Source organism: Schistocerca gregaria, chromosome X (assembly GCF_023897955.1).
Source record: "Schistocerca gregaria isolate iqSchGreg1 chromosome X, iqSchGreg1.2, whole genome shotgun sequence".
Taxonomy (NCBI): Eukaryota; Metazoa; Arthropoda; class Insecta; order Orthoptera; family Acrididae; genus Schistocerca; species Schistocerca gregaria.
The window spans coordinates 409513818-409539045 of NC_064931.1; the positions used below are offsets into that span (position 1 = coordinate 409513818).

The 25228-nt window shown below is 39.4% G+C and overlaps 1 protein-coding gene across 3 annotated transcripts in view; it reads right to left on the reverse strand.

Moving 5' to 3' along the window:
- The window catches only part of LOC126298610 (WD repeat-containing protein 6), a 268743-nt gene that overhangs the window by 179727 nt on the left and 63788 nt on the right, over nt 1-25228 (reverse strand). For all 3 annotated transcript variants that reach the window (XM_049990014.1, XM_049990015.1, XM_049990016.1), the window contains exons 2-3: nt 24620-24791; nt 9503-9670 (exon numbers count right to left, since the gene is read on the reverse strand). In XM_049990014.1, coding sequence (XP_049845971.1) covers nt 9503-9670; nt 24620-24791 — 340 coding nt within the window. The remainder of the gene's footprint in view (nt 1-9502; nt 9671-24619; nt 24792-25228) is intronic.

Sequence of the window (25228 nt, forward strand, 5' to 3'; positions counted from 1 at the left end):
GTCGCAAATACCTCCAACCAGACAATTGTAAGATACGTGTTTGGAGGCAACCTGCTGAGGCTGAATGCCTTAGCCACACTGTCCAGCGAGTGCAGCAAGGTGCAGGTTCGCTGCTGTTTTGGGGTGACATTATGTGGGTCAGATGCACATCGAATGGTGGTCATGGAAGGCGCCGTAACGCCTGTACAATACGTGAATGCCATCCTCCAGCTGATAGTGTAACCATATCAGCAACATATTGGTGAGGCATTCATCTTCATGGATGACAATTCGCACCTCTATCGTGCACATCTTGTGAATGACATCCTTCAGGATAACGAGATTGCTTGACTAGAATGGGCAGCATGTTCTCCAGACATGAACCCTATCGAACGTGCCTAGGATAGATTGGAAAGGGCTGTTTATGGATGACATGATCCATCAACCACTCTGAGGGATCTACACCGAATCACCATTGAGGAGTGGGACAATCTGGACCAACAGTGCCTTGATGAACTTATGGATAGCATGCTACAATAAATACAGGCATGCATCAATGCAAGAGGACATATTAGAGGTACTGGTGTGTACAGCAACCATGCTGGAAGTGATAACAATTAAAAAAAAAAAAGAACAAGACTAGTCACCACCTATCACATATCCTCTAAAGAAATCTGCCACTTTGACTGTTGAAAGTTTATGGAAAAATGTTTCAAAAATTTGAAGATAACAAGATGGTTACAAGTTGATGGAAGGGACTGCTGAAAATAAGGTGTGGCTGCTGCCCAGTGAGTGGACATTTATAGTTCAAAAGACAGTTAGAGGAAATTTTGGTAAAAAAATATTTTGGAATACCTATAATTCAGAAACCAACCATTTTCTGTTTGTATTCAGAAATTTTGCGTGCTTGTGTAGTAAGAGATATAAATCCACTTAGAATACTGAACTCTTTTAGTAGAAAAATTAGAGAAGGTGAGAAAGTGTGAAATGCATTTAGTGAGCAAGACTCTGGCTTTAGGATAAGAAATTCAAATTTACTGTCAATACCTAAGATGATTCTATGTGCAAGTAAAGATTGGTGAACAAACCTGTTTCATGGCCAGATAATTGGTTTAGTACGCTCCTTGCACATTATGCATAACCCATAGACAGATTATGTATTCAGAACAGCAGCAGGCTCAAACTGAAGTAAAAGGAAGATCAGGTTTTATGAATCCACTGACAACAGTGTCATTAGAGGCAGAGTGCAATCTCAGATTGGGGAATGATGTGGACTGAAATTGGTCATGCCTTTTAAAGGAACCAGTCCAGTATTCACCTTAAATAATTTAGGGAACACACAGAGAACTTGAAACTAGATGCCTGGATGTAGATTTGAGCCACCGTCAACCACTGTCCTCCCGAATGCAAGTCCAGCACCTTACCACTGTATCACCTTTCTTGAATGGCAAAAATTGGCATTGCAAAGCTAATTACATGATGGCACATAGTATGAGGTGTGTTTTGTTGGGAGGGAAAGGACATACTTGTCTTGGGTGTAGGGGAATATGCCTGCCTCTCCTCTCATGTTCTTGCTTATCACTCTCAGTTACGTGACAGTGTAGATGTAGTCTGCAAGAACAGCATGGCAAAAGCTACTCAGGGGGCTGTGATGTGGTTGGTAGGCAAGAAAGGAAAGAAGAGGATAGTGATAAAACTGAGATTTATTTGTGTGTCTTGTTTAACAATATGTGGATGAAATAAAGACACACTTCCTTGTGTACCAATGCAAATGTCATCAACACAGAAAATGGGAAAAATTTTGGTGTACACATACTGAGTAAATATTGTCATATATGTAGCAATAAGAAGAAAGATAGTGGTCATCAAAAAGGGGTATAATGGAGAGAAATGCAGTAAAGAAATTTCTTCAAAAATTTTTCAGGTAATAGTGGGGGGATGGAACCAGTTGGCACATTTGGGTGCTAGTGACTGCAGTGCTTTAGATAGTGTACTCAAAGCTAACCATACAGTAGAAATAATTTGAGTGTGTTGACATGTGCGCAAGTGAGCAGGTGGAAGAATGATGAAGCTCAGAGAGGACATGAACTACAAAAAGTTGTGAGATGGTGCCACATTCTTATACACCACCTGCTTCTCCCTCCCAGGCCTCAGCCACCCTTCCTCAAGACCCTTTCCACTCCCCACCTCCTTTCTCCCCTCAACCACTCCAACTGACAACTTCTCACCCAAGCTGACATGCAGAATGTAACCAACCACAACAATGTAGCCATTCAGGTGTGCTTACCTTTGGACCACTTTGGAATATTATCAAGAACAGAACTTCATTATGAATAATTGTATCATGTGTGAAAAGTCTGATGTTACCATTAATACTGTAAGCAAAGTCATAAATATACAACACAATATTAAGGGCCACAAAACACACTTCCCTGGGGCACACCTGAAGTTGTTCCTACATCATTTGATGACTCCAACAATTTTCTGTCTTTTCTCCGATGGTTTCTTTAATTTTCTGATATGTGGTATCTACCTTTCCCTTAGTCGTACATGCTTCAATAACTTTGCATTTCCCATCTAGCCATCCCTGTTTTGCCATTTTGTACTTTTTGTCAATCTCTTTTTTAGTCTACATTCCCCTTTGCCTGTTTCGTGTCTATATTTTTAAATTTTCTCCTTTCTATCCATGTCTGTTTTGCCATTCGGCACTTTTTGTCAGTCTCTTTTTAGTCATATTCCCCTTTTCCTGCTTCATGAATGTATTTTTATATTTTCTCCTTTCATTAATGACATTCTATGTCTCCAGTGTTATCCAAGAGTTTTTACTGGGCCTTGTCTTTTTGCTAGTTTTTCCTCTGCTGCCTGTACTTCATCTTTCAAAGCCACCTGTTAATATTATACTGGATTTCTTTTCCCTATTTCAGTCACCTGCTTAATACTGCCTCTTAAACTCTTAAGTAATCTCTAGGTGTCTCAGCTTATTCAGGCCCAATCTACTTAATTTAATACATTTCCGCAATCAATAAATTACGGTCAAAGTCCACGTTTGCTCTTGAAATTATTTCTAAAATTGAAAGTCTGGTTTCAAATTCTCCGTCTTGTTATTGCACAAGCTACCTGAAACCTCCTAATGTCTCTAGGTCTCTTCCACGATGTTCTCTCATGATTCTTTAAACAAATGTAGGCATTGATTAAATTGTGATTTGTGCAAAATTATACCAGATGACTTCATTTTTCATTCTTTTACCCTAGTCCATGATCTTGAACTACTTTTCTTTATTTTTATTTTCTTACTATTTAATTACAGGCCTCCAACAAAATTAAATTTTCATCTCCCTTTATGCACTAAATAATTTCTTTGATCTCTTCGTGCATTTTTTGTCTCTTCATTATCTGTGGTGATAGTAGGTCATAAGTCACAGTTGTGGCCTTGTGTCTATTTTGGCTATGATAATCCAAACAAAATGCTGTTCATAGTAGTTTATTTGCATTCCATTTTCTTGTTCATTATTAGACCCACTCCTACATTATCCCTATTTGAATTTGTGTCAATAACCCTGTACTCAACTCACCACAAATACTGTTCATCCTACCACCACACTTTACTTCTTCCCACTATATTTAAATTCAGCCTTTTTTGAAGTTCTATAACTTGTCTGCATGATAAAGGGATTTAAGAATCCTGCCCCATGGACTGCCAAATTTATTTTTCTGATGACAACATTCTTCTGAGTTGTTCCTGCCTGGAGATGCAAATGGAGGGACTATTTCATCTTCAGAATATTCCCCAAGGAGGTTGTCATCAGCATTAAACAATACAGCAGAGCTGCATTTCCCCCAGGAAATATAACATCTCTCATTTTCCTTTGCTTTATGCTGTTCCATAGCTCCAACATACCAAGGATGTTCGCTAATGTTACAAGGCAAGATCAGTCAATAACCCAGACTGTTATGTGTACAGTTATTTAAAAGGCTGCTATCCCCCTTCATGAAGCAAATGTTACTCTGGTCTCTCTACAGATACCTCTCAGATATGAGACATTGGACCACACAAGCCATTCCACTTAGGCATGCTACATGGTTCAATTACATTGGGAGATTGAGGACTGTACATAGATGAGCCAGTCTAGCAGTCATCTGGTGGTTTAGGGAAATCACATAAATGTAAATCTGTATGACCAAATGGACATATTTATAAAGAGTCCCAGTTTCATGCCTTGAAGAACAAAATACCAAATGACTGCAATTGCAAATAGAAGTGACTGAGTAATTCTACATGCCGATTCACTGCTTACAAATCTGGCTAACAAGATTTGAAGTACACAGAGTGACTAGTGCTGTATATTCTGAAAGAAATAAAAATTGTCTGCAGAGAGCACTTTACTAGTTCATAAAAACTGAAAATTTTAATGTACAAATACAGGTTTTACTTCAAATATCCCTATGGTTCAGCACACACAAACCAGATGCGATTTTCCAGTACAACTTGCCAATATAACTAAGTTTCCATACTGAAATGCTACAACTTAACATTACATGCAAGGCACAAAATTTTCTAGTTATTGAAAGACTATTATCAAAACTATCTTTAGTGTTATGTATTTGCACACAGTGTTACAAGTAACCCAGAATTGCAAATAATCTATCAATAAGCTAAATAACAATTTATTTTTTTCAACAAAAGATAGGGGGTGGGGGTCAGCTAATCAAAATTAAAACACAACTCATCTTTAAAAGGCTTATCAGTAACAAAGCAAACCAGAAAGTCATTTTAAAAAGGAAAAGATATTAATACATATTTTATGGTTAACTCAGAGAGTTTACAAAGTAACACTTGGTATGGAATGTTTTTATCACATGAAGTTCTGGGTAATAAACACAAACATCTAAAAGACCACTTTTTCAGTAAAATTGCACTCTCATTTTTTTCAAAGTAGCATATGATGTATAGTATTGTGGATTTGCAGCAAATGTTAGTGCTCACTGACTCCATCTCGCATGACACGGAGCCACATTGAGACACATCAAATTTACAAGAGTCTTCTGAATTACACCAAGAAACTCTCCTCATTATATGCTCCATTGACACCACAGGAAGATATCTGGTGATAACTTATTAATCACAATGAAATAATTCATATAAAGCAAGAGAGATTACAGATGCCAGGACAGACATGAAGTTAGGTCTTCAAAATTGGAATTTGGCGGAAGGGAGAGGGTGATAGGACACATTCTCAGTAATCAGGGAATTACCAATTTGGTGTTGGAGGGAAGTGGAGAGAGGGGGCTTATAACTGTAGAGGAAGACTAGAGGATGAACACAGTAAGAAGGTTCAAATGGATGTAGATTGCACTACTTATTCAGAGATGAAAAGGTTTCTAACAATGACATGTAGAAAATATAAAATTTACTATGAATGCACAAGATTTTGCCATTCATTGTAAAAAAAAAGCAAGAGATATACCTACTCAACTACAACCTCAAGAGAACGTATGCAGGACAGATGAGGCAATACAGCAATATTATCAAAACAGCATGGAGTATCACAAACAAGAAAAGCAGGGGAAGTGACAATGCAGTGTGCAACAACAAAATAATAAGAGGCAATGAAAAATTGTTGAGTGACCCTTAGGAAGTAGGTGAGAGATTCATAGACCAATTTAGTAAGATGAGTAGGGAGGATGTGACTGACCCACCACAGGTGCTAAATCCCAGTAATGTCATTAATTCATTCTTCCTGAGGTGTGTTACAGAATTGGAAATCCTGAAAACCATTTCCAACGTAAAAGCAATTACATCCAGTGGCTGGGATGACATTTCAGCCAAATTTCTGAGAGAATGGAGTAATGAATGAATAAAGCCATTATAACATTTAATAAACAGCTCTTTCAGTCAGGGGTCATTTCCTGACTTGTTAGAAGTCCCTGGAATAAGACTGGTGCATAAAAAGGGAATAACTACCAATGCGCAAAATGATGGGTCTATTTCATTGACATCAATACTCAATAAGTTGTTGGAGAGCCTACTTCTTGATCAACTAGAGTCAATTTTCTGCAAGTACAATCTACTAAAAAGCTCTCAGCATGGTTTCAGGAAGGGCAGGTCTATAATAAAAGCTGTAACTACATTTTTTTCAAGCGGTACTGGATAAACTTGATGATGGAAACAAAGTTATTGGCACACTGTTAGACCTATCCAAGACCTTTGATTCTGTAAATCATTCCATTCTTCTGTGTAAATTATAAACTTGTGGAATCAGAGGAGTGGCATTAGACTTGTTAAGATTCTACCTTACTGACAGGAGATGATATGCTAAGCTGCATCATACAACTGGGAGACATGCACAAATAGTAAAATTATCTTATAAAATTCCTAACCAGAGCCCAGAAAAAAAACAGTTAGGATACTAGCTAATATTGGTAAACATCAGTCCTGAAGAGAATACTTCATGATGTATAACATACTAACAGTGTTTTTATTGTATGTTCTCCTGACTGTACTGTTTGTAAAAGAAAATGTGGAACATAGCATAAACAATAGTAAAATTCATAATTATAATACAAGAAAAAGAGAGGATTACCATATAAAATTTAGTAATAAAAGAGCAATAGATCATAGTCCATTTTCTGCTGGAAGACATTTTTTAAAACAGACTACCAAATAATATAAAACTGTTAAATTGAAACATATTTAAGACAAAATTAAAGCTACTGTTAATTGCTAAATTTTTTTACTCCAGCAAGGATTTTTAATGATGTTGTGTATAATTTATCTTTAATTTTAAACTCTTATAATGTTCATATGTTTATACACAGACTATGTCTATAAGTGTAAAAGTTATTCTGGACAAACAAACCATTCATTATTATTATTATTATTAGCACCAACAGAATTCCATATATGTGAGGATGCCAAAAAACAACGCATTACTTTTTTGTTTCATTAATTAATCATCTTCATTTAAACTTATTCCTAATGAACTAGGATTTCCTTGCTATATACATGTATTGTTAAGTTACATTGCAGAAACCTGTATCTTTAGTATTGCATTATTAAAAACACAATTATGTGGAGGTAATTAATTGTACTGAATGCATAATGTGGCTCCTTTAGACACACATGAGAGCAGGTTTTCAGAAAGCAATAAATAAATAAATTTCTTCATTACAACTGAAGGAACTAATGTGTAACATCATGTCATCCCAAGAAACCACTTCTACATTGATTGTAAGCTGGATTTCACCAAAAATACGAAGGCTTACTGAAAATTACTGCCTCTGAATTTTTTATGTGAAAACTCTTAAAACCTTTCAAAAAACAAATGTTACTAACATTCTGCATCTTTATTCTTCATTTCCACATATTTTCAGCCCTCTGCCACTAGAGGGCTCCAAATTGTAACATGTAACATGACAATATGTAATGTAACTATGATGGTGCAGGAGAAACAGCATGCTGTAATTGAGTTTCAAATTAGAAGAGTTCATCTACACATGGTGAACCCTCTCATTCAGCATCACAATGCCAGACCACACACAAGACTTGTGGCATCTGCAACAGTCTGATGCCTTGGGTTCACTGTTGCCAATCGTCATCCATACAGTCCCGACTTAGCCCAATCTGATTTTCATCTGTTTCCAAAACTTAACGAACACCTTCAAGGACTTCACTTTGATAGTGGTGAAGTGATGCAATCAGAGTTGAGGTTGTGGCTCCATCAATAAAGTCAACCATTCATGACTATATCCACAAACCGGTGTCTCATATGAAGAAATGTGTTTGTTCCCTATGACTATATTTACTTAAACAAAAAAGGTAGACTTTTCAATTAAGTACCCATGTAATTGGGCTCAAATTCCACCCACACTGACCTTAAAAAGAAACGCAATACTACATAAGCATGTTACATGTTACAATTTTCTGAGCACTGCCTGTAAAAGGAGGCATTTTATGTTGTGTCCTTACATTTGGATTAATGTATAATTCATTGCTCTCTAATTCTTCAACTGTGCCAACTGGCATACTGCACTTTTCACTTTTGAAGTGGCCCCAGACAGAGAAATTCAGATGATTGAAGTCAGGTGATCTTGGAGGCCAAGGCACAGGAGCTGCTCAGTCTATCCTTCTAGGACCATATAAACACTTTAGATGTTATCTTACACTAACGACAAAATGTGCTAGTAACCAATCATGCATGTACAACATTTTTCATCCTTGTGCAAAGGGGACACCCTCAAGCAGTACTGAAAGATCACATTGCAGAATATGAAAGTAACCCTGTCCATTAAGTTTTCTTGAGAGTATGTGTGACCCAATGAGACAATTACCTAGTACCCCAAAACACACATTTAATGAGAAAAGTACTGATGTTGTGATTCTTGAACAGCATGCAGGTCTATGTCACTCCAAAAATGAGTATTATTTATAAAAATTAAACACACCACCACCTGTGAATCCCCACTTTGTCTGTAAATAAAATGTTACAATGGTTGACTGCAGTCTGTTGTTGAATACACTGCCAAAAAAATCATCGAAGGACAATGTCTGTTTCACTGAGATATTCATATCATTGGATGGTATATGAGTATACTGAATTATGATGTGAAATTCTCCATACAGTAGTGTGGATTAGTACAGGCATCTGTGCAGTTATTATCCACTATGATATCCCTGACAAAAGTTCAATTTCAAGTGTAATGTGTGCAGGTCTTCCTGATCCCCTGCCAGATACAAAGTTCTACTTTTGTCACAGATGCTGATGAATCCTTATAAATGTGCTCTTTCAGTTTGTCTTTGTTCAGGGTATTTTTGTCAATACCAGCATGCAGCTTCTTATGCAGTGCCATCAGCGCTGCCATACATCAAATGCATGTCTGCATACTCTTTTTGTTGTAATGTTCCATTGTGATTACACCTGACATTGTTCAGACAAAGGAAGTGACTGCTATGAATACGCACTGTATCTATCCTGCCTGTCCTGTACATAATGTTGGATTACAACTAAACCTTTTGGCAAATCTCTAAACAACATCACATTATGGATTGATTCTTGTGCACAATGAGGAAAGAATGACTATGTTTAGAATAAATGAAGTTACTGGGACTTGTATACACAAGTTCACCACTATCCTGAAAATGGCTCATTTGAAGACCAATGTTTACTGGAATGTGTTTGCTTCCACATTACATAATTTTACCCATGTCAGTTTTTGGTAACAATTATGTTACACCCTGTATACACAAAACAGATTACGAAATTCCTAAAACAGGCAACAGATTATCAGTGTTTTTACAGCAGTTCTGTGGGTATCACAAAAACTTGGAAATGTTCTGATCTTATAGTAGCATTTATTAGAGAACTCAAATCAATGTTAATTAAACATAAGACTAAGCATATGCCTAATAGCTATACTATGTTCAACAGAGTTCTGAAACAGAAGTACTCAGAACCTCACTAAAACAAATTTACTCGAGTATAATGAGAATACAGCCAAAATAATATTTGTAATGGAAAAAGGATACACAAGGCAGTTTAACTCACAAGAAACTTTAGCAAGTTGCTCTGGTTCATTCATCTTCCAGAGTGAAATGACATTATCTGCAGTAAGAATGGCAAATTTTCTTCCACATTCCAACCAATGAAGTTCAATGATCCACTCATCAACATGACATCTGATTTTGTTAAGGATTCTGAGGATAAATAAAAAGATATTTTTTGAACATCATTAAAAATCAGTCATAATGTATATGGTACAGAATTTTATGTTACCATATATACATTTTCAAAATATAAATAAGGCATACTTTGACTAAAATAACTTTCTACATCTATACCTACAGCCATACTCTTCAAACCATGGTAAAGTGCATTGCAAAGGGTACTTTTCATATTACCAGGCATTATGGCTTCTTTGTGTTTCATTCATATATGGAGCATGGGGAGGATGACTCTTTAACACACTGGAGACCAAGGCTGAGCACAGCTTGGTCCACAACTTTGTGTTAAACAGATCACACCTGATTACAGGTCGGAACCTAACGCACTGCTTTCCAGGTGGGAAGGAGCGCCAGTCCCTGGCACGAATCCGCCCAGCAGATTTGTGTCGAGGTCCAGTGAGCCAGCCAGTCTGTGGATGGTTTTTAGGCAGTTTTCCATCTGCCACGGCGAATGCGGCCTGGTTTCCCTTATTCCGCCTCAACTACACTATGTCGGCGAATGCTGCGCAAACAAGTTCTCCACATACGCGTACACCACCATTACTCTACCATGCAAACATAGGGGTTACACTTGTCTGGTGTGAGACACTCCCTGGGGAGTCCATCAGGGGCCGAACCACAGAATAACCCTGGGTTCACTGTGGGGCGGTGGAGGGGTGAAGTGGACTGCGATAGTTGTCATGAGGTTGCGGACCACTGCAGCTGCAGCGGGGATGGAGCCACTCCGTCGTTTCTAGGTCCCCGGTTAACATAACATAACATAGGTTGGACCACAATTTTCTCAATGCTTGAATAACCTGTTGCTCGGAAACTGGACTCATTTTGTATCATCTCCAACCTGCCCCTTGACTGTTGCTAAATTTTGTTATCAATTTCTAAAATTATTTCAAAAGAAACATTATCGAACATAACAGCTGCTGTCGTGAATGGCTGAGCCAACATGATCGTACCAAGTTTAAGGGGTTTAAGGGCAAGCCATCCTCCAACTCTATGTTTTTTGTGGGTTTAACATGTTCAGTATGTTCTGCACCTACATCGAAATCTACAGCTATACTCCAAAAAACACCTTCTTGTACAAAGCAGAGGGTACTTTGTGTACAATAACCATTTTACTCCCCTTCTCTGTTACATGCATGAATGGAACATGGGTATCCGAATGGCTGTCACTATGTATCAGCGTAAGATGGCATTTCTCTGGTTTTATTGCCATTGTCATTTTGTGATGCAAATGTAGATATAATATGTTGTGGGCTAGTACTCAAGGTGCAACAAGTGGGCATACTGAGATTATAACACCAGGCCCTCCTATGAAAACATGTTGAAAGTGACACTGTACTTGGATGTGTTAGCACTGTGACTATATGTTTTACTCTTGATCAGCCCCTAATGCAGTCAGTACTGACAATACACACTGAAAGGTCAGTAAACATTTGTTAGCCATCCCATCATTTGTTGCCCATTCTCCTGTGTCAACCTGGGACATGCCATATGCTACTGCAATGCAGCAGTGCTACACAGTTACTGTTGGAGTACTAATTAGTCTTCATATTTTGTTGTCCCTGTTCATACATATTGATACACCAATCATCATACTAGACTAAATGGACCCACTCTATGGAAAGGACAAACAAAATCTGCACATACACAGACACAAGCAGACATTTGTAAAGGCCATTAGAAATGTCCGCTTGTGTCTGTGTATGTGCAGATGGATGTGTGTGTGTGTGTGTGTGTGTGTGTGTGTGTGTGTGTGTGTGTGTGTGTGTGTGTGTGTGTGCGCGCGCGCGCGCGAGTGTATACCTGACCTTTTTTCCCCTTAAGGTAAGTCTTTCCACTCACGGGATTGGAATGACTCTTTACCCTCTCCCTTAAAACCCACATCCTTTCGACTTTCCCTCTCCTTCCCTCTTTCCTGATGAAGCAACCATTGGTTGCGAAAGCTTGAATTTTGTGTGTATGTTTGTGTGTCTACCAACTTGCCAGCACTTTCGTTTGGTAAGTCACATCATCTTTGTTTTTAGATATAAATACAGATTGAAGTATATATGCTAATCTTGTTTCCTAAAGCATGTATATATGATTATTTTTGCATTAATTCACTATTCCTTTCGTTCTTGGTTGGATACTTTATACATTATGAATGAAAAAAAAAAAGAAAAAAAAAACAGGACACTGACACTGGCATAACAGCTGAAATAATATATATAAAATAATAAGTATTGTAGAATATTACACACCAGTGTTGTCTTTTGTTTCCATTCACAATGATTTTTTTTTTCATTGTATAAATGTAAACAAGTAGAGTATATAGTAATACAAATAAAACATGACTTACAGGTCAGATCTCATCTGATTCAACCTAATGAACCTCAGCCTGGAATCTGTCAGTGCATTCCTCTTTAAATTACTGCTGGATATGTTACAGTTATGACTGTTTCCAGTGACTAATTGTCAGACATGTAGTGAAACAATAATAGGCAATTGCATTTCTTCATAAGTAATACATTATATAGGTTTATATTGAGGGTCAAAAGCTATCCCTGCACCAAGCATTCATTTTCTGCAGGTTATACTGCATTTTACAACACTATTCTAGCATTGCAAATCATCTGCATACAGAAACATCACTTGCAAGAAACCTCACAAATCTTTATTTTTACCCATCAATAAATAATACACTCCTGGAAATTGAAATAAGAACACCGTGAATTCATTGTCCCAGGAAGGGGAAACTTTATTGACACATTCCTGGGGTCAGATACATCACATGATCACACTGACAGAACCACAGCACATAGACACAGGCAACAGAGCATGCACAATGTCGGCACTAGTACAGTGTATATCCACCTTTCGCAGCAATGCAGGCTGCTATTCTCCCATGGAGATGATTGTAGAGATGCTGGATGTAGTCCTGTGGAATGGCTTGCCATGCCATTTCCACCTGGCGCCTCAGTTGGACCAGCGTTCGTGCTGGACGTGCAGACCGCGTGAGACGACGCTTCATCCAGCCCCAAACATGCTCAATGGGGGACAGATCCGGAGATCTTGCTGGCCAGGGTAGTTGACTTACACCTTCTTGAGCACGTTGGGTGGCACGGGATACATGCGGACGTGCATTGTCCTGTTGGAACAGCAAGTTCCCTTGCCGGTCTAGGAATGGTAGAACGATGGGTTCGATGACGGTTTGGATGTACCGTGCACTATTCAGTGTCCCCTCGACGATCACCAGAGGTGTACGGCCAGTGTAGGAGATCGCCCCCCCACACCATGATGTTGGGTGTTGGCCCTGTGTGCCTCGGTCGTATGCAGTCCTGATTGTGGCGCTCACCTGCACGGCGCCAAACACGCATACGACCATCATTGGCACCAAGGCAGAAGCGACTCTCATCGCTGAAGACGACACGTCTCCATTCGTCCCTCCATTCACGCCTGTCGCGACACCACTGGAGGCGGGCTGCACGATGTTGGGGCGTGAGTGGAGGACGGCCTAACGGTGGGCGGGACCGTAGCCCAGCTTCATGGAGACGGTTGCGAATGGTCCTCGCCGATACCCCAGGAGCAACAGTGTCCATAATTTACTGGGAAGTGGCGGTGCGGTCCCCTACGGCACTGCGTAGGATCCTACGGTCTTGGCGTCCATCCGTGCGTCGCTGCGGTCCGGTCCCAGGTCGACGGGCACGTGCACCTTCCGCCGATCACTGGCAACAACATCGATGTACTGTGGAGACCTCACGCCCCACGTGTTGAGCAATTCGGCGGTACGTCCACCCGGCCTCCCGCATGCCCACTATACACCCTCGCTCAAAGTCCGTCAACTGCACATACGGTTCACGTCCACGCTGTCGCGGCATGCTACCAGTGTTAAAGACTGCGATGGAGCTCTGTATGCCACGGCAAACTGGCTGACACTGACGGCGGCGGTGCACAAATGCTGCGCAGCTAGCGCCATTCGACGGCCAACACCGCGGTTCCTGGTGTGTCCGCTGTGCCGTACGTGTGATCATTGCTTGTACAGCCCTCTCGCAGTGTCCAGGGCAAGTATGGTGGGTCTGACACACCGGTGTCAATGTGTTCTTTTTTCCATTTCCAGGAGTGTAAATAATAATGACCCTGTAACACTCCTCTGGGATGTACTCAAACTTACTTTTCCATTTGATAATTCCTCCCCATTAAGAACAACATGCTGAAGTCTATCTTTAAGAAGTCTCCAATCAAATCTGAAAGCTCAATATCATATTCTGTTCAGTAGATGACAGTGAGGCACCCTATCAAACATCCTGACATCAATAAAAATTGCATCAATCTTGGTGCCACTATTTAGTGTCTTCTAGACCTTGTGGACAAACATGAAAAACCAGATTTCAGAAGATTGCTCTTTCCAGAATCTATGTTGATTCATACAATATAAATTTGAAAACTGAAATGAAACTATATGGTTCCAGAGACCTTTTCACATCTCAAACATCTATGATGTATGTATATATACAGACTGAAGCAATGAACAAAAATTTGTACTGCGGCTGCTCTCTAGGCAGATGTGCTAACCACTATGCCACCCTGATGCAATGGCTTTGCAAAACTGGAAAACCCTCTGGCAGTAGCAGCAATGTAACCCAGGTCTACATCTATATACATACTCTGAAAGCAACCAATATGGTGCATGATAGGGGTACCTTGTACCATTATGATCATTCCATTTCCTGTTCAACATGCAAATGGAGCAAGGGAAAATAACTGTCTATATACTGCCACACAAGGCATAATTTCAATTACCTTGTATCTGTGTTCCTTACACAAAATGTACAGTGGCAGTAGTAGTATAGCTCTGCAGTAAGCTGCAAATCCTAACTGTCTAAATTTTCTTAATGGTGTTTCAAGAAAAGAACATCGTCTTCCCTCCAAAGATTCCCATTTGAATTCATGAAGCATCTCCGCAATACACACACACTGATCAAACGTACTGGTAACAAATCTAGCAGCATACCTCTGAGATGCTTTGAGGTCATCCTCTAATTGGATCTAGTGGTGATTCCCAACACTCGAGCAGCTCTCAAGAATGAGTCGCATAAGTGTTTTATACCTGGATCCTTTATAGATGAGCTACACTTTCCTAAAGGCCTCCTGACAAACCAAAGTTTGTTGTTCAAGAGTGCTATCATGTATTTCATTACCTGATGGTAACAGTCAATAGGTAGCATCAGCTGATTACGTACAAAAGTTGTCAGATAGAAGTGATCACATGTCACAGCTGTGTCTTGGTCTGCACAGTACCACAAACATTCATGGCAGTGACTTCAAGTTACTGTCATTGCTTGTACCTACCACCAAAGTTCCAATGAAATTCCTCACATAAAGCTTCACAGAGAACTCTCCCTCATTAGGGCTATGTCTCCCCAAACCTTCAGAAAAATTTACTATGATCACTGTCATACATCTGACTTGCCGAAGTCTTCATCTCTCCAGTTGAATTATTTGTTAGCTACTTTCATTGCTATTGCTTAATGCTTTTCTCCCCATATTAAAAGAAACACACAGTCATCAATAATGTCCATTTCTAAAATCATTCCTGAGTAAACTCAAGTAATGTTTAGACTACAGATATCAACAAAATTCCATGTCTTCTTGTATCATAAATTTTAATTTACTGAAGATGTTACACCATATGTATTATTAGTTTATTATCTATTTTTAGTATTATTATATATGGTGTAAAACTGACAAGTCACCTATGTCACAATCTTTGATTGTATAAGGCCTGTTATGTGATGATAAAAATGGAAATTGGAAATGGAAATGGGTCACCTACCAGACATTATCATTGCGAAATGGGACAGCCTTTGTTCAGGTCCCTTGTGAAACATTTCTGTTGATTTATCTATGCTTTTTGTCATGCTAAGATCAACTGCAAGCTAGGGAACTACATGTAGTCAACTGATTCAGATGAAAACTCCTTTGTAAATTATAATGTAAAATATTATTTAGTAAAAGTAATTATTAGACTTATAGAGGAATTTCTCTAACCCTTAAAAAACCACACATGTACACACCACATATACTCTGCTAGCCAAGTAGCTACTTTTGGGTGTAATGCACTAATGATCTATTAAAGAAGACCTCCACAATTTTTCCTCCAGAAACACACCACACAATCCTCTGAGCCTCTAGTATAAGCTCTCCATCCAGCTCCAAACAAGAGGACAATAGCTGAGTGTGGGAACAATAGTGTAAAATAATAATCATGCTTCCTCAGCATGCGTGAGCCTGGCTGCCTTGATCAAATCAGCCAGGCATATAAAGGAACGGAGGATGGTCTCTGAACCAAGGTAACAGGTACCATTCATGCAGACATGAACTATTTGCAACTGCATGCTCCATGCAATAGACAAAATGTCATATCCATTGTTAAGATGTAAGGTAAAAGCCATGAAGCCACGTACCCACATTTGTCATTCACACAAACATACAGGGTTTGTACAAAAAGAATTTGGGAAAGTTTGGGAAAATAAGTTTATTTGGGATATTGCTACAATGGCTAAAAATTCTTCAAAGTACAGCCCTTGAGTGTTAACAAACGTTTGCTAGGAGCTTTACCTTGACTTGAAGGCTCCCTGATAGGCTGATTCAGGAAAGTCCATAAGGATACATATGCAAGCTTCTTTGAAGACACTTAGGATTCCATGGTGGTGACCTCTGAGGGAGGGTTTCACTTCTGCTGGTGCCGAGTTGGGACTGTAAGAGGGTTGGAGAATTGTTCATGATGCTATTTACTGTCACATAGTTGGTAACCTTGGAGCATGTGGGGCTACATGCACTGTCATGATGCAGTTTTCAATTTTCAGCAATGACTGGTCTCACCCTGTTGTCCCTTCTCTTCAGTCCTCTTAGTATTTCCAGCTAAAATGCATCATTCACTGTATGCCCCTCAGGTACAAATTCATAGTGGACCACCCCTTGATGCCCAAGAAAACAATGAGCATGGCTTTCACTCTGGATTTGCTCATTTGAGTCTTTTCTGGATGAGCTGATGTGGTAGTTTGCCATTTGGAACTTTGCAGCTTTGTTTCTGGGTCACATTTGAATATCCAAGTTTCTCTCATGATTATCTCCAAAAAGCTGGGGTCTTCTTCAGCACACTGCAGAAGGTCTTCACAAGCAGACACACACCCCTGCTTTTGATCATCCATCAAGACCTTTGGGACAAGCTTACTGCATATCTTTCACATAGCCAAATCTTCAGTGACAATGGAGTGCCATGTCATTTTATCAATGCCAAATGCTTCTGCAACCATGTACACACTTAACCGATGGTCTGAATTCAGTACTTCATGCACACTTTGCACACTGTCATTGGTTCTTGATGTCGACAGCCATCCAGTATGTACCTTATCCTCCACACACTCTCTGAGCCATCTTTGGAGAGCTTGTGCCCCTTAAAAACTGCAGGTTGTGACATGCTTTCATCCTTTAACACTTGCTGAATCATGTCTAACGTCTCCATACTCAATTTCCCCAGTAAAACACAAAATTTAATGATGTATCACTGCTCAGTCATTCGCTGCATTTTGCGCTTGCGCCAAGTCACTAGACAGTGTTCCACTAAAAATATGATTCAGCCTAAAAGAATGCTCACAGGCAATTGGTATCTGGCATGTGTCGGAAGTCACACCCCTCTGCCACCACTGAGTATGCACAGTGTGAAGAGCTGTAACAAACAGTCATGTCAAGAAAAATATTCCCAATACTTTTTATGCAGACTCTGTATGTGACTCCTTCATTGTCCACCACTCACTCTTGGGTGCATACATACCACCCAGGTCATCTGCACGAGAAGTCAGTCACAACAGTGACCCAGGTAAAGCCAGAGTTGTCATATTCTTCACTCCACATACTATAATGCTGCCACAGCCCAGTGGAGCAAACTGATACCTATCCACCATGTCTAGAACAGCTTCAACCTGGACACTGGTGAATCCTCCTCCTCCTCCTCCTCCTCCCCCTCCTCACCACCACCACCACCACCACCACATCTGTACAATAAAGACAGTCCATATCCATCCACCATACAACTATACAATAACATGAAAGAAGATATGAAATTATACAATCAAAGTCTAACTGAAAACTACAGTGGCACAACTATAACAAGAGATCAAACTGCATGACTGTGGACTGAAGAACATGGAAATTTGTGGTAAGGTCTTAAGGGACCAAACTGCTGAGATCATCAGTCCCTAAGCCTACAAACTACTTAATCTAACTTAAACCAACTTATGCTATGGACAACACGCACACCCCTGCCCGAGGAAGGACTCGAACCTCCAGTGAGGGGGAGCCACACAGACCGTGACAAAGTGCCCTAGACCGCGCGGCTACCCTACACGGCTGAAGAAGATGCAAAGCCACATTACTAAAACACCTACAAAGAATGGATGAAAACAAGAAAATAAGAATGAGCCCTTGTACATTTTAGACAAATAAAGCTATTTCATAAAAGTAAAAATGAAAGCTATTATGTAAGCACCTAGTATTAATGTGATGTGTACAGGCCAATAATTTAATGTTGGCTGTTTTGTAGGTATTGTTCAGCTTTTTCAGATACAGTAGGTTCAGCAGAATGGTGTGTCTAGCAAACATAATATTGCATCTAATACAGCAGTCAAATGACACAGGTCAGATAAAAGAAAAGTACTGGTTAGAAATCATGTAACCACTATTTTGTGGCTGCAAACTTCAAGATCATGCACCAATCAGAAGAAAACCTTAGCCTTTATCCAAAACTTACATTACACTTACAACCATCATAAAAGCAAACAATGTTGTGAGTCCAGTGAATTTTTCTCAACAAACTCCAATGGCAGACTCTACATCAGTAGTGCAGAGCATCATGGAGAGGTATACTGTTGAAATCCCAAGTTTAGTATATGCACAGGTGTGACAATGTCACTATACTAAACATTCAACGCGAATACTTCACAGACCAATGGTTGCCCAATAGTAACTGGGGAACAGTATCACATGAGAAGGAAACGAACTCACCATGTGAGTCAGTCTATGGGAAACAAAGAGTTTGAACACACATAGAGACATGCATGAGAGCAAAACAGCATGTGGCTGGTGTGGACGGCTAATGGTTAAGCACTCAGCAACAACTGAAAGTACGGAGTGCAATGCGAGGCCCGCAGTCATTGAGCTCTGGGTAACTACTGGCTCAACTGGCCTACTACCACCGACAGGTAAATACCTCCACCACTGTGTCTGCCCATGCTACACATCACAAGCACATGATAGGTTTCTGCACCATCCCACTGCACTACCCACGCCAACTCATCTGCCTTCATTGTGATGTCCACTAGTGGGGATACTAAACTGAGAGTGTATGTTTCAGGAAGAATCAAGCAACATATTACTTTCTCCCACATGCATCTTGCAAAATGAACATTATGAGAAAACTACAGAAAATAGAGATCATACAGTGTTCTAATGACAATCATCTGTTAAGGCAGTCTAAAGCAGTCTAAACCTGCAGATTTAACTGATTTAAACTGCCTTAACAGACATGGCATAATAATTGTCTAACAACATTTAGCACTGTACTTGAGAATGGCATAAAAGCCAAACTCTAGACAGTACAAAAGATAAATACAGTAACACACAGTCAAATGGCAGTTTATTCTTTCAAAAAGTTTTGACAGTGTGTTTGTATACATCAACACAGTTATATATTCTGATGCATATAAACAACCAATATGTATGTACAAGAGGCATTTGAAAAGTCCATGCAAAAACAAAAACTACTAACGTGTTTGGGGTAAACCTTTTTTTTTATTTTTTGACATTGTCTCCTTTTAGACTTATACGCTTCATCCAACGCTGTTCTAATTTGTTGATCCCTTCCTAATAATAGGAACTGTCCAAGTCTGCAAAATAGCTATTAGTTGCTGCAATCACCTCCTCATCTGAATAAAATCTTTGTCCTGCCAGCCATTTCTTCAAATTGTGGAACAAACAGAAGTCCAAGGGAGCCAAGTCTGGAGAATAGGGGGGGATGTGAAATGAGTTGGAATCCTATTTCCATTAATTTTGCAACCACAACTGCTGAGGTGTGTGCTGGAGCACTGTTGTGATGGAAAAGGACTTTTCTGTGGTCCAATCACGTGTTTTTCTTGCAGCTTGGTTTTCAAACAGTCCAATAACGATGAATAATATGCACCTGTAATAGTTTTACCCTTTTCCAGATAGTCAATGAGGATTATCCCTTGCGAATCCCAAAAGACAGTTGCCATAACCTTTCCAGCTGAAGGACTGGTCTTCACGTTTTTGGTGCAGCTTCTCCCTTGGTAACCCATTGTTTAGATTGGTTTAGATTGTTGTTTGATCTTGGGAGTATAGTAATGTATCCATGTTTCATCCACAGTGACAAAATGACACTTAAAGTTGTGCAGATTCTTCCTGAACAGCTGCAAACCATCCTTGCAACACTTCACACAATTCTGTTTCTGGTCAAATGTGAGCAATCGTGGAACACATCTTGTGGATAGCTTTCTCATGTCCAAATGTTTATGCAAAATATTATGTACCATTTCCTTCAAGATGCCCACAGCACTAGCAATCTCACGCACCTTAACTCTTCTGTCATCCACCACCATATCATGGATTTTATCAATGATTTCTGGAGTCGTAACCTCCACAGGGTGTCCAGAATGTTCAGCATCACTTGTGCCCACATGGCCAATCTGAAAATTTTGAAACCACTTATAGACTGTTCTAATCAAAGGTGCAGAGTCACCATAATGTTTAACAAGCTTCTCTTTAGTCTCCTGAGGTGTCTTGCCTTACATAAAGTAATGTTTAATCACCACACGAATTTCTTCATCGTCAATTTTTTGACAATCACTCGACTTCCTTGAGTCACATGAATGCCAAACACAAAGAAATAGACCAATATGGCTCACACTTGGTGTGCGTTCTGCAAAGGTGCTATGTTAATCTTTGCTTTTATTAACTAGGTTTTCGTTTAAATATAATGTCCTTAAATATGAATCAGCTACAGATTTCAATGCTGGGCCATCAACAAGTGTCAGCATGTGAGCCATTCAATGAAAGATCATCAATACTGGCTTTCACAGCCAAGTGCCCACTCGTGTACTGACATAAAGCTTTATGCCTCCCCTGGGCCCATCAACATCAAAACTGGAGACTGTTGACTGCAAACATGTTGCCTGGTCAGACAAGCCTCATTTCAAATTGTATCAAGTGGATGGATGTGTACGGGTATGGAGACAACCTCATGAATCTATGGACCCTGCATGACAGCAGGGGATTGTTCAAGCCAGTGGGGGCTCTGTAATGGTGTGGGGCATGTGCAGTTGGAGTGATATTGGACCCCTAAAACATTTAGATACGACTCTGACAGGTGACACGTATGTAAGCATCCTGTCTGGATCACCTGCATCCATTCATGTCCACTGTGCATTCTGACAGACTTGGACAATTCCAGCAGGACAATGCGACACCCCCCACGTCCAGAATTGCTACAGAGTGACTCCAGGAACACTCTCCTGAGTTTAAAAACTTCCGCTGGCCACCAAATTCTCCAGGCACGAACATTATTGAGGATATCTGTGATGCATTGCAATGTGCTGTTCAGAAGAGATCTCCACCTCCTCGTACTCTTATGGATTTATGGCCCTGCAGGATTCATGGTGTCGATTCCCTCCAACATTACTTCAAACATTAGCTGAGTCCATGCCATATTGTGTTGCGGCACTTCTGTGTCCTCACAGGGACCCTACATGATATTAGGCAGGTGTACCAGTTTCTTTGTCTCTTCAGTGTATTTTATTAATGTGGTCATTTCTGTCTACATAGGCGGGAATGAACAAAATATTTTTGTGTTCGCAAGAGAAAGTTGGTGATTGAAATTTCATGTAAAGATCTTGTCATGCCTCTGTTTTAACGATTGCCAGCTGATCTTAGATATCATACCTGTGACATTTTCTCTTTTATTATGCAATAATAAAAATGAGCTGCCCTTTTTCAAACTTTTTGGATATGCTCCATCTGTTCTATCTGGTAAGGGTCCCATACTGCACAGCAGTACTTCAGAAGACGATGGACAGGCATAGTGTATGCAGCCTCTTCATTAGATTTTCTGCATCTTACAAGTGTTCTGCCAACGAAATGAACTCTTTGGTTTGCTTTCCCCACAATACCCTCTATGTGATGGCACCAGTTTAAGGTGTTTGTAATTGAAATATTTGGATACATAATTGAACCTACAAGCTTTAAATTTATAAAATGTATCACATAACTGAACTTAACAGATTTTTTAATACTTATGTTCAGTATTTCACACTTTTTATTGTTTAGGGGTCAGTTGCCACTTTTCACACTACGTAGATATCTTGTCTAAATCATTTTGCAATTTGTTTTTAACTTCTGAAAACTTTACTTGATAGTTAATGACAGCATTAGATGCAAACAATCTAAGAGGGCTGATCAGGTTGTCTCCTAAGTTGTTCACATGGATTAAGGACAGCAGAGAGCCTATAATACTTCTTTGGTGGACTCTAGATATCACTTCTGTTTCACCAGAGGACTTATACCAATTGCTGTGAGCTGTAACCTTTCCGACAGTAAATCACAAATCCAGTTCCACAACTCAGACACAGGAGCAAATCCCATGACAGAGTGTACAATACTAGTCATAAAAGTAAAGGAGGGCAATTGAGGGAGGTATGCCTTACTGACACTCAGCACAAAGCAAACACAATCTAACACGACAGAAGACATGTGTATATATCTGTAATATCTGTACGTATAGTTAATAATAGCATATTTTATTTGCAGAAAAGCTATTGTGTCTTCTTGGAAAAGGTACAGAAAACAAATGGGGAAATTTTGGTGTCATATTCCAAGTAATAATTCCTTTTCCATGTGATCTTGATGCAATCTACAAAATTGTATGTTGCATTTCATTCATAGCAGTGCTGTAGCAGCCTTTGACATTGGCTGCAATTTTCCACCGTAAGTTATTGTGCTGTCGAGTGTACAAAGTCATTTTAGCAGTATCAGGCCATGACAATGTAGCCACACTTGTATATATGTGTGCACATCAATTATGTTTACCAAATAAAGTTTATTATTCTTAATATCACAAAAAATTTCACAGGCTGGTGATAAACTCTACATATTTAAGTGAACTTAAGCTTAGCTCAAGCCTCCAAATAGATGTGGTGAAAAATACTGTAGAAATAAAATAGCTGTAGAAGACAGGCAACACTCACAGCTAAAATTAATTGAGGTCAAACTCCACATCAACATAAATAAATGGTAGTCTAACTGACACATGATGTAATAACAGTAAGTGCCAATACATGACAAAAGTAATCAAAAGTCTCCACTGGCAAACTAAGTCAAAAATCAGACTCAGTGCAAATAACTAAAAGGCAAATTGTCTTAATTCACAAAAATACAAGCCCTGATGAACAACCGGCAGAAATAAAAAGAAGTTCTGTGCACTGCAGAATATCTCTAAGGTCCCACTGAACTGATACAAAATATTCCAAAGAGTCACGACTGATGATGCAACAATTGGTATCGCTGTAAAGCGTGTGGCCACATCACTTCTGAAACTAGCATAGGTCTTGCGTCTGACAGTTTGTCCCGACCAATAAGAAAGAGAACCACCACCCTCTTAGGTCCTCAGTGCACCCCTCCCTGGAAAATCCAAGCCTTTGCATCACTTAATGACTTCATGCTATCACCAGACTCTCTTACAACTTTTTATATACAAATGTAATTGAAAATCTGTGTGTGCAATTAAATGCACGCTAAAAATCTAAACAAAACTAGAATCTTACACTTAATTCTATGAGCAGTAGTTTGCCCACAAATTAATTTTTACAAAATTGCAAATCTTAGCAGCAGTCATCAAAACAGTTTATGATCTCTATACCGTCACTAATCCAGTATAAATAAATAAATACAAATATGTAAGGCACCTCTGTCTAACAAGAATTTGCCTACTCTTTCCACTGCTGCAATCAGAATTAACAAAACTCTAATCAATTTTGAATTATGGGCAAAACTTGGTTGATTTATAAACAATTAAAAATGACAAAAATGTACATCTTACAAACTAAATGTCATAGGTGATGTGTAATCTCATCTGGCAAAATACAGTGTCATGCTATTACTGTAGCTGTCTTGGATAAAATGACATGCCAATTTTAATCAAAAGTTCAGTTCAAATGCCTCTCACAGGTTAATTAATTACACTATGAAACATGTGACTAGTGCAGTCAATGGACATTGATAAGTGATAGAAACTGATGGTAAATGATATTAATTATTTATTGGATTTCAGTTAAACAAATCTTCTCAGAACTATATCTTTTCACACCCATTATCTCAAGTGGGTATCTGCATATCAATAGAATCATCTTCACTACCTCTTTAACATGACATATTGTGCTTTTCTGTATCTATAATTACTTGCCCTGCACATGTGCAAATGTGAACAATATAAATCTACCCTTTGTGCACACCTCTGGGTGGAACTGACATCATGTCCAGAGTATTCAAATCTGACAGGAGGACATGCAGGCTCCTAGCCTCACTGCTCTTCCCTGTCATGCCATGCCACCTTTGCATGCTGCTGGACACCCATCAGAGGCATGCTCACCTGGCTTTTGCAATACAGAATGCACACTCCAGATGTAGCCTCCAAGCAAAATTAATCATGTTTCAGACTTTTTTATGTGCTTACAACTGATCAACACCTTAATTATAATGGTGAATCCCACCATTAATTTCCCCATTATTAATTTGGATAGAAATTACAATGACAGTAATAATACAAACATGGCTGAAATATATATGCATACAAACCCACTAAAATCCTATTAGAGTACTCACTCTTTAAAATTCCGGTTTAAGTGAAGAAAAACAACTTGTCTTCCACCAAAAATAGCAATTCTTTCATCTGACTGTGGAGCTATACCATGAATCCTCTGTCCATGGAAGACTGGACATTTTAATAAACATTCTGAGGTCTCTGCATTATATATACTGAACCATGGTCCAGTTCCTGCAACATAAAAGTCATAAAAGATCAGGATACAGAAGTAAAAATATGGAAAACACTGACACTGTTGTTTATTTTACTAAACCTGCCAAACAAGCAAACAGAAGACACAGATATATCAATATGTTTCACATAGCCAACATACTGTGAGAGTGTCTGCAGCAAGAACATTGGTGTTATCTCAAGCCTGTCACATGAACTTCGGTGTTGGGCAAACATAAGCCGCATGGCAGCAGACACTCTTCCAGCTGATATTATGTGACTTAGCCTCTACAACTGAACTGCGACCACTGCTGTTGTTTACCTGGAGCGATTTAGACTTGTGTTGCTTAGCACTTTGACTGATGAGTATGTAGTTTCCTTCATAACATGGCTTAATGGAACTTTGCTAAGTAGTATCTTACAATGTGTGTGTGTGTGTGTGTGTGTGTGTGTGTGTG